The sequence below is a fragment of the Mobula birostris genome, chromosome 10 (genome assembly GCF_030028105.1).
Source record: "Mobula birostris isolate sMobBir1 chromosome 10, sMobBir1.hap1, whole genome shotgun sequence".
NCBI classification, from domain to species: domain Eukaryota; kingdom Metazoa; phylum Chordata; class Chondrichthyes; order Myliobatiformes; family Myliobatidae; genus Mobula; species Mobula birostris.
This window is the reverse complement of record NC_092379.1, coordinates 96386236-96402699: the sequence shown is the minus strand read 5'-3', so window position 1 is coordinate 96402699 and position 16464 is coordinate 96386236. Positions and strand designations below refer to the sequence as shown.

General features: G+C 40.1%; 1 protein-coding gene across 1 annotated transcript in view; it reads right to left on the bottom strand.

Annotated features, from left to right (window-relative positions):
• Nucleotides 1–15870, bottom strand: part of LOC140204181 (exocyst complex component 1-like) — a 105967-nt gene extending 90097 nt beyond the window's left edge. The window contains exon 1 of the mRNA XM_072270645.1: nucleotides 15508–15870. Within this exon, the coding sequence (XP_072126746.1) occupies nucleotides 15508–15631 (124 nt within the window). The 5' untranslated portion in view covers nucleotides 15632–15870. The remainder of the gene's footprint in view (nucleotides 1–15507) is intronic.
• Nucleotides 15871–16464: the final 594 nt, after the last annotated feature.

Genomic DNA, 16464 nt, shown 5'->3' with positions numbered 1-16464 from the left:
ATCTCTGTCTCGGAGGCTGTCTCTAAAGAAGGCGGAAGGCCCTAACAGAGTACCTGGTAAGGCTCTGAAAACTTCTGCCAACCAACTGGTGGGAGTATTCAGGACATTTTCAACCTCTCACTGCTATGGGTAGAAGTTCCCACTTGCTTCAAAAAGGCAACAATTATACCAGTGCCTAAGAACAACAATGTGGGATGCTTAAAGACTATGGCCCAGTAGCACTCACATTTACAATGATGAAATGTTTTGAGAGATTGGTCGTGACTAGACAGAACTCCTGCCTCAGCAAGGACGTGACCCACTGCAACTTGCCTATCACCACAATAGGTCAACGGCAGACGCAAACTTAATGGCTCTTCACACAGCCTTCGACCACCTGGGCAATACAAACACCTATATCAGGATGCTGTTCATCGACTATAGCTCAGCATTTAACACCATAGTCCCATAATCCTAATTGAGAAGTTACAGAACCTGGGCCTCTGTACCTCCCTCTGCAATTGGAACCTTGACCTCCTAACTGGAAGACGACAGTCTGTGCAGATTGGTGATAATATCTTCTTCTTGCTGACGATCAACACTAGTGCAGCTCAGGGGTGTGAGCTTAGCCTACTGCTCTTCTGTCTCTATACCCATGACTGTGTGGTTAGGCATAGCTCAAATACCATCTATAAATTTACTGATGATACAACCATTGTTGGTAGAATGTCATATGCAGATGAGAGGGCATACAGGAACGAGATATACCAACTAGTGGAATGATGACACCGCAACAACGTTGCACTCAATGTCAGTAAGATGGAAGAGCTGGTTGTGGACTTCAGGAAAGGTAAGACAAAGGAACACATACCAATCCTCATAGAGGGATCAGAAATGGAGAGAGTGAGCAGTTTCAAGTTCCTGAGTGTCAAGGTTTCTGAGGACCTAACCTGGTCCTAACATATTGATGCAGCTACAAAGAAGGCAAGACAGTGACTATACTTCATTAGGCATTTGAAGAAATTTGTTATGTTAACAAAAAGAACTCAAAAGCTTCTATAGATGTCCTGTGGAGAGCATTCTGACAGGCCGCATCATTGTCTGGTATGCGGGTGGGGGGGGGGTGATAGAGCACAAGACTGAAAGAAGCTGCAGAGGGTTATAAATTTAGTCAGCAGCATCCATTATTAAGGACCCCCAGCATCCAGGCCAAGTCCTTTTTTTATTGTTACCATCAGGTAGGAGGTACAAAAGCCTGAAGGCACACACTTAACGATTCAGGAACAGCTTCTTCCCCTCCGCCATCTGATTGCTAAATGGACATTGAACCCATGAACACTACCTCACTTTTTAAATATATATTATTTGTTTTTGCACATTTTTAAACTATTCAATATACATACACTGTAATTGATTTACTTATTTATCTTTACTTTGTTTCTTCTATATTATGTATTGCATTGAGCAGCTGCTGCTAAGTTAACAAATTTCACGACACATGCTGGTGATAATAAACCTGATTCTGATTCTGAACACAATACTTTAGGGAACTTTGTGCAATTGTGAAGGAAACTGTAGAAATCCACTACTTGCAGTAGGCTGCTTTGGTGAAGCATCTGAAAGAGTTAAAAAAAATTAGCTAAAAAAAAACTCTGAAAAATTAGTTTCAATAGTTGTGTTTAGTCTAGAAAACCTTAATTAACCATTCCTCATAGAATCACACTGTGAAAAAAAATCAAACCCAGAAACTGCTACAAACTTTAGAATTGCTTTTCTTAAAAGAAAAAAAATAACAATAACTTTTAACTCAAACAACAGGAATTCTGCAGATGCTGGAAATTCAAGCAACACACATCAAAGTTGCTGGTGAACGCAGCAGGCCAGGCAGCATGGACGAAGGGTCTCGGCCTGAAACGTCGACTGCACCTCTTCCTAGAGATGCTGCCTGGCCTGCTGCGTTCACCAGCAACTTTGATGTGTGTTGCAATAACTTTTAACTAATGGGAGTGCTGTTAGTATGTTAGTAAATGGGAGGCAACAATGTTTGCATGCCGAACATCGCACACCCAAAATTTACACACTATTCTGAGCTCTATTATGGAAAGAAATTACCAGACAGATAAAGGAAAACATTTGAAGATTTGCTTGAAACCTCCTTGAGAAAACGGAACATTTCACAGTCTCTTGGAAATTTCTGTCTCATCACTATTCAAAGTGTAGAAGGAGCATTGGGGAGGATATTGAGAAACTCAAGCTTGCGCATCAGGACCACACAGAAGCCCTACTTAGGCTGCAGGAGCGCACAACCTCATAATTCCACCCCCCCCCCCACCCCCACCACCACCTGCCTGCATGTGCCAATATCTGAATTTCCCACATTGGCTTTATCGGTCACTTCAAAACCCACAAACTCAAAGTGGAATCAGTCATCCTCTATCATAAAGGACATCTGAATTTGTTAGTTTAAAAAAAACTTTTAAAAATCCCAATTAGAAAATGATATAAGGAAAGAACTTTAAAGGGAACTATTCGTATTTGCCCTTTGGGCCAAGCAAGTCAATCAAGGCTGTAGCAGCAAAACTAAACCAAAACAAAAAAAAAATCAATTGTAGCTAGCCTGTGGCCGCTACAGAATTGTTATACTTGCATTAAGTGCCCCCGGCTCCAATGGTTGCTCCAAAAGTTGAATCCTTTATTCAACCTTTTATTAGCAATTAGCAGACAATCAAATTTGAAGCAATGAACTTCAGCATACCCAAGTGTAAACTAAACTATATTCAGCAGTCAGCAGAAGATATGACCTCCACCGGTCCCAAGCTATCAACTGCCATGAAATAAGCAAGAATACATTACTTATTCCCTTTCCTTTTACCATGCCTCCACTCATGTGACTCATATTACCATAATAAACATACAACACAGAATACAAAGCAGATGGAGATCAGATATTCTGTATATGGCTCCTACAAAGGTGACCATGCTGACCATGGTGCCTAACTAAGCTAGTCCTACATTGCTCTAAACTTTTCCTATTCATGTACTTATCCAAGTTGCTTTTAAATGTTGTTAATGTACCTGCGTCAGCAACTTTCTGTGGCAGTTCGCTCCATATACTGACACTTTCTGGATGAAGATGTTGCCCCTCAGGTTCTTACTAAATCTCTCCCATCTTATTTTAAAAGCAGACATTCCAGTTCTTGATTCCTCAACTCTAGGAATGTATGCATTTATCATACATCATTCATCATAATTTTTAACAACTCTAAGGTCATCCATTTTTCTGTTGTGCTCCAGTGAAAAGTCCCAATTTGTATACAAAAATGGCAAACTAACAACAGGAAGTGCTGCAGAATCAGTAAAATTTTAAGATTAGAGATAATAAATGTATTTTGCAGCCACAGTTACATCCAACTTTAAAGTGACATTTTTCTTCAAAAATATATCTAAAGTCACTGCAAACATATTACTATTAGTGGGGATTTGGAAGCTTAACAACAAGTGTTAATAAATAATCCAAAGGTGTATTTCCTGATAAAATTTTAATGCCTGTACATCCCAAGAGGTCAGTAAATGCAGCAAGGAAATGTATTGCATGTGAGGAGTCAATGGGCTCCCAGATCAGAAATATAGGAGATAGAATTTTTCACAATTGCCACAGTAATTCAGAAAACAATTAATTCAGAATGATTTTGATAAATATTAAGGGCCCCAGTGCAGTTAGAGAATTCTGATTCAAATTCAATTCAGCTATTCATAGTTGCACATAACTTTATAAAACACATCAATTACTTAATTAATTCAGTTTCTATCAAACATTTTCATTTCATTGTAGGACTGGGCTAAAACAGTATCTGGAGCACTAGAAAGACCATAAGATTTAAGAGCAGATTTAGGTCATTTGGCCCATCAAGTCTGCTCTGCCATTCGATCATGACTAGTTTGTTTCTTTTTCTCTCTCAACCCCACTCTCCTGTCTTTTCTCTGTAATCTTTGATGTGTGACTAATCAAGAATCTATCAACCTCCACTTTGAATATACCCAATTACTTGCCCTCCACAGCCATCTACAGCAATTATTTCCACAGATTCACTTCTGGCTAAAGAAATTCCTCCCCATCTCTGTTCTCAAGGTATGTCCTTTTATTCTGAGCTGTGCCCTCTGGTCCTGGACTCTCCCATTTTTGGAAACATCCTCTTCATGATAGCTTAGTAAAGAGGTTTCTTTCTTTTCAAATATTCTTTTTTTTTCAAAAATAAGCATGAGTACATCGAAGTAAACAGCACTTACAATGTCTCAAGAAAAAGAAACATTATATAAAGATTGAAAAAATTTTGTGATGGAAAAAAACCCATACTAAACAAGAAAAGTGGGAAAAAAGAAAAATCCCATTAGGTGTTCAACCCCAGAGCTATGCGTCATGCATAAAGCTTCTAAAGATAAATATCAAACTGCCAGCAAAAAAGAAAGTACCAAAAAAAATCTACAATTAGATCGTGGAGAATCCATCAATTAACTCAAATCATAATAACGAGCAAATGAACCCCATCTTTTCTCAAAATCAAACATAGGTTCAAAAGTTCGACTTCTAATTTTCTCCAAACTAAGACATATGTTATATAACCAGCAACAATGAATATCAATCGAGACAGGTTATAAAATCAACCAAATGTTTATTAAACACGGATAAACAATAAGGAAAAAAAAAACAAACAAAAACTTTAACCGGAAGTTAACAGTTATGCAGCCATTCACCAAATCGTCACTCGGCACTGGTTCTTAAAGCGTTAAATGCGAAAACAGTTCTTAAAGAGATACAGTCAGATACAGTTCTTAAAATGGTAAATTCGAAATTCCAACAGATTTATACGTTCAACTGGGGGAGACTTCTCTGGAGAAGGATTTCTTCACAGACGTGACTTTCCTGCAGGTTCTGTCCGCAGGATTCACGAGACAGTAAATAAACAGTTTAAAACAACTGACCTTAAATTCTTTTAGAGAGAGCAAACCTTTGCATGAACTCTTTGCTCTTTTTGGCAAGAGTTATCTCGATGCAGGTCGTTACTCCTTCAACGAAGACTCAATAAGGTCGATCCTTTGTTAAACTGCCAAACGATGCCGACTCCTCTTGATCCCTCGATCCTGTACCTCGATAAAGTCTTCACTCTCCCTTCTACTACTGGAATTGAGTAAATCAGCACATCTAGCCAAAAATTTCCAGTCCAAAAATATTGTATCTTGCAATAGAATGCAACACTCCGTTTTAAAAATGAAACTGTGTTACAAAACAAACACGCAACAGAAACGGAGACTCAGCATGTTCTACCTGGAAATCTACAAACTAAAAACTAACTGCGTCATCTGGGGTCGACCTTTATATACCCATGGTGCGCATGTCATCACATGACCTCACATCGGTGGGAAAATTACATCAGGTGACCGCCAAAAGACCATTACATCATTCTCACAAAAAAAACACAGCTCTCCTTGAGCATGTAACACATAGCATCACTTGAGAGAACCATTGCGACAAAGTGGGAGCTGTTGTATCCTTCCACTTCAACAAAATGGCCCTCCTAGCTATCAATGTAACAAATGCAATAACATGTTGGTCAGACACAGAGATACCATGGATATTTTGAGGAGTTATTCCGAAAAGCACAGTTAATTTGTTAGGTTGTAAATTAATCTTAAGTGCTTTAGAAATTGTCGAAAAAACTGACTTCCAGAACTGTTCCAGTAGAGCAAGACCAAAACATGTGTATCAGTGTCGCTATCTCAGTTTTATATCTATCACAATAACTATCAACATGAGGGAATATTTTAGACAATCTCTCCTTCGTTAAATGGTAACGATGTACAATTTTAAATTGAATCAGTGAATGACTAGCACAGATCGAAGAAGAGTTAACCAACTTCAGAATTCGCATCCAATCTTCTGCCGTAAAAGTCAAATTGAGTTCCCTTTCCCAATCTTGTTTAATCTTAAATAAAGGGCGCTTATCCCATTGCAATAGTAAATTATAAATTCTTCCAATGGAACCCTTCTTCGAAGGGTTCATACTCATAATAGTATCTAACAGGTCAGCATCCAATACCTAAGGAAAATTACTTAAATATTTTTGTAAGAAATGTCTAAGTTGGAGATATTGTAAAAAGTGTGAGTATGAAAGAGAATATTTATCAACTAATTGTTCAAAGGACATCAGTCTACCTTCAAAAGTGAATTGTTTCCTATAAATGAATCCGTTTCTATGTATGACAATACTCCTTTCAAAGTCACAGATCCTTTTAGTTATTTAGGTGTCACGATCACTAAAAAATATAAGGATCTTTATAAAGCCAATTTTGTTCCTCTGTTAGATTCTATGAAATATTTATTTAGTAGATGGAGTCCACTTACATTTTCACTTGTTCGTCACATCCGTATAGTTAAAATGATGATTCTACCAAAATTTTTATACCTATTTCAGAATATCCCTGTTTTCTTGACTAAAAAGTTTTTTGACTGGATTGATTCTATTATTTTATCTTTTATCTGGAATAATAAAAAACCAAGAATTAGTAAATGTCACTTACAAAAGTTGAAAAAGGATGGAGGTCTCGCTTTGCCTAATTTAAGAATGTATTACTGGGCTATTAATGTGCGATACATGTCCTTTTGGTCATATTGGGTTGATAAGAAGGATTGGCCTATCTGGGTAGATTTGGAATTGAAAGCTGTGAAACAGTTTTATTTAACTTCGTTATTGGGAGCTGCTTTGCCTATACAATTAGCTAAAGTTGCTAATTTAAACATATTCTGTGATTAAGCATTCTTTACAAACTTGGCTTCAGTTCTGCAATTTTTTTAATCTTAAAAAATTCAAGCTTTGTAGTTTAATTTATCGAAAATACCTTTTTAAGCCTTCTTTGAGTGATCCAATTTTTTTACTTTGGAAAGATAAAGGTATTAATTCTTTTTTGGAAAATTTAAGAGGTTTCAATATTCTGTAAATTTCAATGAGATTCCCGTTCCCCCTCAGTCTTCTAAATTCTAGCAAGTACAGGACCAGAACCACCAAATGCTCCTCATATTCATTCCCAGAAGCATTCTAATAAACCTTCTCTGGATCCTCACCAGCACGTCATTTCTTAGATGCAGTGCCTGAAATTGGTCACAATACCCCAGATGTGGCCTGACTACTCCTTATAAGGCCTCAACACAACATCTTTGCTTTTATATTGTAATCCTCCCGCATTTGCCTTTCTTGGTGCTGACACAACCCACAAGCTAACCTTTACGGAATCCTGCACAATGACTCCAAAGCCCCTTTGTGCCTCCAATTTCTGAATTCTTTCTTTGTTTAGAAAATAACCTACACCTTTATTCCTTCTACCACAATGCATGACCATACACTTTCCTATACAGGTCCAGAATCCCTTATCCAAAATTCTGAAATCTTAAAACCTTCAAAAACCGAAGTTTTTTTTTTGTGGAGTGTGCAGCATGTAGTAACAAGTCTTGTTTAGCACGCCAACAGCTGACATCACTCAGGTGTGACGTGGAAGAACTAGCAGAGGCTGTCAAACGTCAGTTGTGGCTCAGCGCTCGTACTGGTTACACGTGCATTTGCTATTTGCTGATATTTTGTGTTCACTGTTGACTTTGCGTTTAATTTCACTGTGAAAATGTCAAAAAGAGCTGCAGGTACCCCTATGGGTAACAATGAGAAAAAGAGAAGGAAGCATCTATCATTATCAATAACGCAGAAAGTGGAGTTATTGGAGAAGCTTGATCGTCGCGTGTGATCAGTTAATTGCTGGCCTTGAACAACGTGCATTTATCAGTGAGCAAGAGATTATGGCAGTTTACTCAGTTAAAGAGAGATTGCTCAGACAAAGTCTGAGTTAATGAGACAGATGACACTTGAAGAAGTCTTTAAAAACACTGTCTGTCATAGTGCTGCTTCATAACTTGAGAATCCTGTTCCTGGCCCATCAGGTACCTGTAGAGTATTTAGCTTTGTTTGCCAGACATAATGCAACGGGTTACACTTGAATCCTAGGGGGACCAATATCCTGGCAGGGAGATTAGCGAGGGCTACTGAGGTGACTTTAAACTAGAATGGTTGGGGGGTGGGAATCAAATTAAAGAGGCTAGGCGTGAGGAAGTTAGTTCACAACAGGGGGATGGGAACCAGTGCAGAGAGACAGGGGGGTGTAAAGTGAGGGGAGAAGCAAAAAGTACTAAGGAGAAGAGTAAAAGTGGCAGGCCGACAAATCCAGGGCAAGCATTAAAAAGGGCCACTTTTCAACATAATTGTATAAGGGCTAAGAGAGTTGTAAAAGAGCGCCTGAAGGCTTTGTGTATCAATGCAAGGAGCATTCGTAATAAGGTGGATGAATTGAAAGTGCAGATTGTTATTAATGATTATGATATAGTTGGGATCACAGAGACATGGCTCCAGGGTGACCAAGGATGGGAGCTCAACGTTCAGGGATATTCAATATTCAGGAGGGATAGACATGAAGGGAGGGGAGGTGGGGTGGCGTTGCTGGTTAAAGAAGAGACTAACGCAATAGAAAGGAAGGACATAAGCCAGGAAGATGTGGAATCGATATGGGTAGAGCTGCGTAACACTAAGGGGCAGAAGACGCTGGTGGGAGTTGTGTACAGGCCACCTAACAGTAGTAGTGAGGTCGGAGATGGTATTAAACAGGAAATTAGAAATGTGTGCAATAAAGAAACAGCAGTTATAATGGGTGACTTCAATCTACATGTAGATTGGGTGAACCAAATTGGTAAAGGTGCTGAGGAAGAGGATTTCTTGGAATGTATGCGGGATGGTTTTTTAAACCAACATGTCGAGGAACCAACTAGAGAGCAGGCTATTCTGGACTGGGTTTTGAGCAATGAGGAAGGGTTAATTAGCAATCTTGTCGTGAGAGGCCCTTTGGGTAAGAGTGACCATAATATGGTGGAATTCTTCATTAAGATGGAGAGTGACATAGTTAATTCAGAAACAAAGGTTCTGAACTTAAAGAGGGGTAACTTTGAAGGTATGAGACGTGAATTAGCTAAGATAGACTGGCAAATGACACTTAAAGGATTGACGGTGGATATGCAATGGCAAGCATTTAAAGGTTGCATGGATGAACTACAACAATTGTTCATCCCAGTTTGGCAAAAGAATAAATCAAGGAAGGTAGTGCACCCGTGGCTGACAAGAGAAATTAGGGATAGTATCAATTCCAAAGAAGCAGTATACAAATTAGCCAGAGAAAGTGGCTAACCTGAGGACTGGGAGAAATTCAGAGTTCAGCAGAGGAGGATAAAGGGCTTAATTAGGAAGGGGAAAAAAGATTATGAGAGAAAACTGGCAGGGAACATAAAAACTGACTGTAAAAGCTTTTATAGGTATGTAAAAAGGAAAAGACTGGTAAAGACAAATGTAGGTCCCCTACAGACAGAAACAGGTGAATTGATTATGGGGAGCAAGGACATGGCAGACCAATTGAATAATTACTTTGGTTCTGTCTTCACTAAGGAGGACATAAATAATCTTCCAGAAATAGTAGGGGACAGAGGGTCCAGTGAGATGGAGGAACTGAGCGAAATACTTGTTAGTAGGGAAGTGGTGTTAGGTAAATTGAAGGGATTGAAGGCAGATAAATCCCCAGGGCCAGATGGTCTGCATCCCAGAGTGCTTAAGGAAGTAGCCCAAGAAATAGTGGATGCATTAGTGATAATTTTTCAAAACTCGTTAGATTCTGGACTAGTTCCTGAGGATTGGAGGGCGGCTAATGTAACCCCACTTTTTAAAAAAGGAGGGAGAGAGAAACCGGGGAATTATAGACCGGTTAGCCTAACGTCGGTGGTGGGGAAACTGCTGGAGTCAGTTATCAAAGATGTGATTACAGCACATTTGGAAAGCAGTGAAATCATCGGACAAAATCAACATGGATTTGTGAAGGGAAAATCATGTCTGACGGATCTCATTGAATTTTTTGAGGATGTAACTAGTAGAGTGGATAGGGGGGAACCAGTGGATGTGGTATATTTGGATTTTCAAAAGGCTTTTGACAAGGTCCCACACAGGAGATTAGTGTGCAAACTTAAAGCACATGGTATTGGGGGTAAGGTATTGATGTGGATGGAGAATTGGTTAGCAGACAGGAAGCAAAGAATGGGAATAAACGGGACCTTTTCAGAATGGCAGGCGGGGACTAGTGGGGTACCGCAAGGCTCAGTGCTGGGACCCCAGTTGTTTACAATATATATTAATGACTTGGATGAGGGAATTAAATGCAGCATCTCCAAGTTTGCGGATGACATGAAGCTGGGTGGCAGTGTTAGCTGTGAGGAGGATGCTAAGAGGATGCAGAGTGACTTGGATAGGTTGGGTGAGTGGGCAAATTCATGGCAGATGCAATTTAATGTGGATAAATGTGAAGTTATCCACTTTGGTAGCAAAAATAGGAAAACAGATTATTATCTGAATGGTGGCCGATTAGGAAAAGGGGAGGTGCAACGAGACCTGGGTGTCATTATACACCAGTCATTGAAAGTGGGCATGCAGGTACAGCAGGCGGTGAAAAAGGCGAATGGTATGCTGGCATTTATAGCGAGAGGATTTGAGTACAGGAGCAGGGAGGTACTACTGCAGTTATACAAGGCCTTGGTGAGACCACACCTGGAGTATTGTGTGCAGTTTTGGTCCCCTAATCTGAGGAAAGACATCCTTGCCATAGAGGGAGTACAAAGAAGGTTCACCAGATTGATTCCTGGGATGGCAGGACTTTCATATGAAGAAAGACTGGATGAACTGGGCTTGTACTCGTTGGAATTTAGAAGATTGAGGGGGGGATCTGATTGAAACGTATAAAATCCTAAAGGGATTGGTCAGGCTAGATGCAGGAAGATTGTTCCCGATGTTGGGGAAGTTCAGAACAAGAGGTCACAGTTTGAGGATAAAGGGGAAGCCTTTTAGGACCGAGATTAGGAAAAACTTAGGAAAAGAGTGGTGAATCTGTGGAATTCTCTGCCACAGGAAGCAGTTGAGGCCAGTATATTGGCTATATTTAAGAGGGAGTTAGATATGGCCCTTGTGGCTACGGGGATCAGGGGGTATGGAGGGAAGGCTGGGGTGGGGTTCTGAGTTGGATGATCAGCCATGATCATAATAAATGGTGGTGCAGGCTCAAAGGGCCGAAAGGCCTACTCCTGCACCTATTTTCTATGTTTCTATGTTTAACTTAACTAGAGGTACCTGTACGTATTTAGCTTAGTCTGAGCCTGTATATGTCCTAGAGTATTTATGTTCTACATTTATTCCAGTAAGTCATTTAACATGTGTTTGATTAGGTTCATTTGAAACTGTATATTTTTATGTTTTATTGAATGTTTTTGTTGGAAATAAAATGCATTAGTGTATTTATGGTCTATAATTATCCCACTATTTCATTTATCAGTATATTACTCTATAAATAAACTGTAATAGTATTTGTAAAAGAGCGCGGATCGGGAAAACCCGGAAGTTCTCTCTCCAGCATTCATTGTTTGAGCATGTACAGACTTTTTTTCTTGTCATTATTCCCTAAACAATACAGTATAACAACTACTTACATAGCATTTACATTGTATTAGGTATTATAAGTAGTCTAGAGATGATTTAAAGTATACGGGAGGATGTGCATATGTCCGGAGCTCTCCCAGGTCCTAAAGTCCACCCGCACTGGTTAATTATCAATATAATTATCAATTTTCTGAAATCCGAAAAATTCTGAATTCCGAAATGCAACTGGCCCAAAGGATTTTGGATAAGGGATTGTGGACCTGTATTGCATTCCATCTGACACTTTTTTCCCATTCTCCCAACTTGCCCAAGTTCTTCTGCAGACTCCTTGCTTCCACAGCACTATCTTTGAATTGTCCACAAACTTGGCCACAAAGCTATCAATCCTGTCACCTAAATAACCTACATACAACATGAAAAGTAATTGACTCAATACTTGAGGACACCATTAGTCACCAGCAGCCAATTAGAAAAGACCCCCTTTATTCCCTCTTTCCCTTCTGCCAGTCAGCCATTCCTGTAATATCTTGAGCTTCTAGCTTGAATAGCTTCTTGTGTAGCACTTTGTCAAAAGTCTTTTGAAAATCCAAGTTAGCAACATCCGCTGACTCTCCTTACTCAATCACTTCCTATAGTCTCACTGCACAACTTGCTCAGAGTTCCCCCAATCTGAACTGTCTCTAGTATCATTGTAAATTATTTCACTATTTCTGGCCATGAAAATTCATACAGTCCTTCTATTCAGCTATTATTTGTGAATATTCATACTTCATCTAGGATGAATAGTATATTCCATCCATAGACCAAAAGCCTCAATGCACACAAGACTGAAGCTTGCAAGTATTTGTAGTCATGGTTCCCAACAGACGAATGTCCACTTGAGAAAAATACAACATAGTATATGTACCAATAAATTATTATTCAGCATAGGTCAGTAGTCTGGTTTTCGGAACAGTAATTATAAAAAGCTACCAGTGTTAGACATCAGTACTCGAAGAACAGAGAACAACTGTGGGAATTTTGTGCATTAGTAAATTAACACAAACATGTCAAGGTTCTTGTCAGTGACTCAGCTTGACACCATTATACATCCACTGCAATCAAGGGAATCCAGCACTGTGGCAATGCAAGTCATACAATTATTTCATATCTCCGATGCCCCAAACTAGATTCTGATCTTCAGTGTGATCAGGTAATCCAGCTTCCTCCCATATCACATAAACATGCTGGAAGGTAAGTGAATTGGTAGGAGAATCAGAAGTATTAATGGTCAGGCATGAGGGCAGGTTACAGTAAAATAACTGGAGAATGGGACTGCTCTAAAGCTAGCATAAACTCATTGGGCTGAATATCCTCTTTCTAGGTCAGATGCAAATATTACTAAATTAAAGATTAGTGAGCAACACACACAAAACTCAACATGTCAGGCAGCACCTATGGAAAAGAGTAAACAGTTGACGTTTCTGGCCGAGACCCCTCTTCAGGACTGAGAAGGAAGGGGAAAGATGCCAGAATAAAAAAAGGTGGGGGGGGTGGTGGGAGAGGAAAGAGGCTAGCTGGAAGGTGATAGGTGAAGCCAGGTGGGTGGGAAAAGTCAAGGGCTGGAGAAGAAGGAATCTGATAGGAGAGGAGAATGGACAACAGGAGAAAGGGACAGAGGAGGGGACCCAGGGGAAAGTAATAGGCAGGTGAGAGGAAGTGAAAAATCAGAGTGAGGAATGGGGGGTTGGGGGAATTTGTTCATCAGAAGGAGAAATTGATATTCATGCCATCCGGTTGGAGGGTACCCAGACAGAATACAAGGAGTTGCTCCCTCACCCTGAGGGTGGCATCATCTTGCAGCAAGAGGAGGCCATGGATTGACACCACACGTTAGAACAGGAATGGGAATCGGAATTAAAATGTTTGGCCACTGAAGTCCTGGTTGTGGAGGATGGTGTGGAGGTACTTGACGAAGCAGTCCCCCAATTTACAACGGGTCTCACCAGCGTAGAGGAGGCCACATCAGGAGCGCCAGACACAATACATGACCCCAGCAGATTCACAGGTGAAGTGTTGCCTCACCTGGAAGGACTGCTTGGAGATGAGGGAGCAGGTGTATGGGAAGGTTTAGCACTTTGGTCCCTTGCAGGGAAAAGCGCCTGGAAGAGGATTAGCAATTAATTTAATTGCAAATTAGATAGGCAAACTCAGAACTGATGAATATAATTTTGCAGAAATTTCTGGCCGTAATTCAATATTCCATTGCAGATATCCTGGAAACAACAACCTTATCTGACTGGCAATTCAAAAGTAGATGTAGCATCTAATGGGATATGAACAGTTGTGCTACATTATTTTTACAAATTGCATCTAAACATCCTGAGTAATACTCATATTAAATACAAGACATTTTAATCATTTCCACTCCCACATTTATCAGAAGAAAATTAAGATACTGTCACACAGCTCCAGAACTGATAACAAAGACATGGATTGAATGCAATAAAACAAATTTTGGCCCACGCTTTTCAGTCTAAGTATTTGTCTAACAATATATCAGATTGTTATTAACACAGGGCAAATTCTCTGATGCCAAAAATTAAATTAAGAATGAGACTTAAGTACAAGCAAATTTAGTTCTCTAACTGTACAAAAGAGAAACATTATTAGCTATATTTCTGTAAAATGGGGAAGTTGCATTGGAACATGCAACCTCTGAAATGGCTTTCCCTCACAACTTGCAAAACAAGGTGATGCATTTAGTATTTCACTAAATTTGGATCATTTAGGTTAAAAAAGGGACATTCAAAGGTGGTAAAAATTTGGTGGAGATCACAAAGTGTAGTTAAAACCACCACATTACACTGTAACACATTCAGAAATTCAGTTAAACTGGGAAATTCCAGAACATAAATATGCATCTTGAAATATACATTGGCCTCCTGTGCAGATATTGATAACCAAACAATAATCAATGAGCCTATACAGTAATAAGAGCTTATCATCACAACCTTTTAAAAAACATTCTTTCATATAAAAAGTAAATATCCCATCACCATACAGTCCTCTTACCGACTAAATACTGCAGTCGCAACACCATCAGGGAACACACTTAAATGTACATACTGTATAACCAATACAATAGGTAGCTTGACTTGGTTTCTCCGTAGCAGCAGTCAAAATTGTTCCCACTAATAGCTTGCACCATCTGCAGTAAAATTTCTCCAAGAATCATGAAGTATTTTCAGGCAGTAACTAAATTCAAACCGTTCTAATGGGCAGGAAACAACGGTCTTTTTCAATTCCCAAAACTTAATTTTAAATATTTGTTCAATGTGTGTGCAGTGAGACGAGGTGATTTCATCTCTTTCCTTGACTTTCTTTAACATTTAAGAATCTAATTATTTGTTAATTGTCTCATATGCTACTGTACAACGTTTAATACTGCAGCACAACACATCAGAGTTAATGACTCAAGTAAATTTTGACAAGATAAAAATCTAGCAGATTTACCATGGTGATTTTGCTATAAATCGGAAATACATTTTATATTGCTGAGTGGGTTACGGTAAGTTGGTTTACAGTAAACAGTTTACAGTCATTTTGTTGTTAAGGTGAAATTGTGCTTAACTTGGCTTAATACCATCTCATTCAAAATAAGCAAATGAGTAGATCAAACGCATTATGAAGTTTTCAGCTTGAACTATACTGATGCATTTCAAGCTCCAAATCAGAAGCAAATTGAGTTGACATCTTATAACCGACATCTAAAATGTCTTACACAAGCAGACTAGATTCTTTTTCAAAACAAGATAGTAGCACTTGAAGCTTCAGCAATTTGAATCATGGGAAACTGCATACGTCTGTCTAAAACTTTTGTTCAGTGATTGCGTGATGCACTTGCTCCTCGCATCAACTTCAAACCGGATGACAACTCGCTGTAAAAGCTTCTTAACAAACCAACCAGCTCAGAATCATACAGCCCACGCACCTGCGACACATAAAATGCAGTTTTTCCGTTTTTTTCCGGCTTTCCAGGCATACACCAAGCCCAGAAGCCTTTCTTCTTGTGGGGTGAAAAAATCCTTCTGTAACTGGTTCCGAATGGCAATCATGTCAGGTATAGAAAGGACACGAATAACTGACCGCTTGAAAATAACTCAGCAACTCTCGGAAGATGAGATAGCTGTACACATGATAGGACAACCCTTGCGACCAAAACGGACAATTTGGCTAAGTGCGTATTGTTTTTGGTCGTTGTTGATCGCTTGACAGAGAGATAAACTGTGTACAAGAAACGATTGCTGTGACACAGCCGTCCTCCACCTTCCTGACTTCACCAACGGACACGCGCTTCCGGCCAACCGACGCGCGAGGGAAATCCTGCGCGTGCAGCTCGAGCTTCTCAGCCAAAGCGAGGCTGGCCGCTCCTGCGCGCGGAGGCTCCGCCCACCCACCGGATTGACACCCGTGCCCCGCGCGCGGAATCCTGTCGGCGTCGGGGATCGGGCCGGGCAGCGTCCGCGGGAAGGGCCGAGACCCTGCATGCTATCTGACTGTGTTGCTCAGTCCCGCGTGTTCATGATTCACACTCGTTCGCCTGGTAACTGAATGGTGCCGGTTGGAATGACACCGGTGAGGGGATGATGTTGGCATGCTTGTTTTGCCCGAGGTACTCCGTGGCACGTCGTGGGAGGTTGGTCGAAAACCGATCTTTGGGTCAACGGCTGAAGTTGCTTGCGTTTCTTCATTTCAACAGTAACATTCTTCTTTTCCGGCTCAAGGACGGCTTCAAGACCTTGGCTTCAACACCTATTTGTGCAATTGGATCCTGGATTTCCTCACTTGCAGACCTCAGTCAGTTCGGATTGGCGACAACATCTCCTCCATTGGCATGGGCCCCTATTCAACTCGCTTTACACTCATGACTGTGTGGCTAAGCACAGCT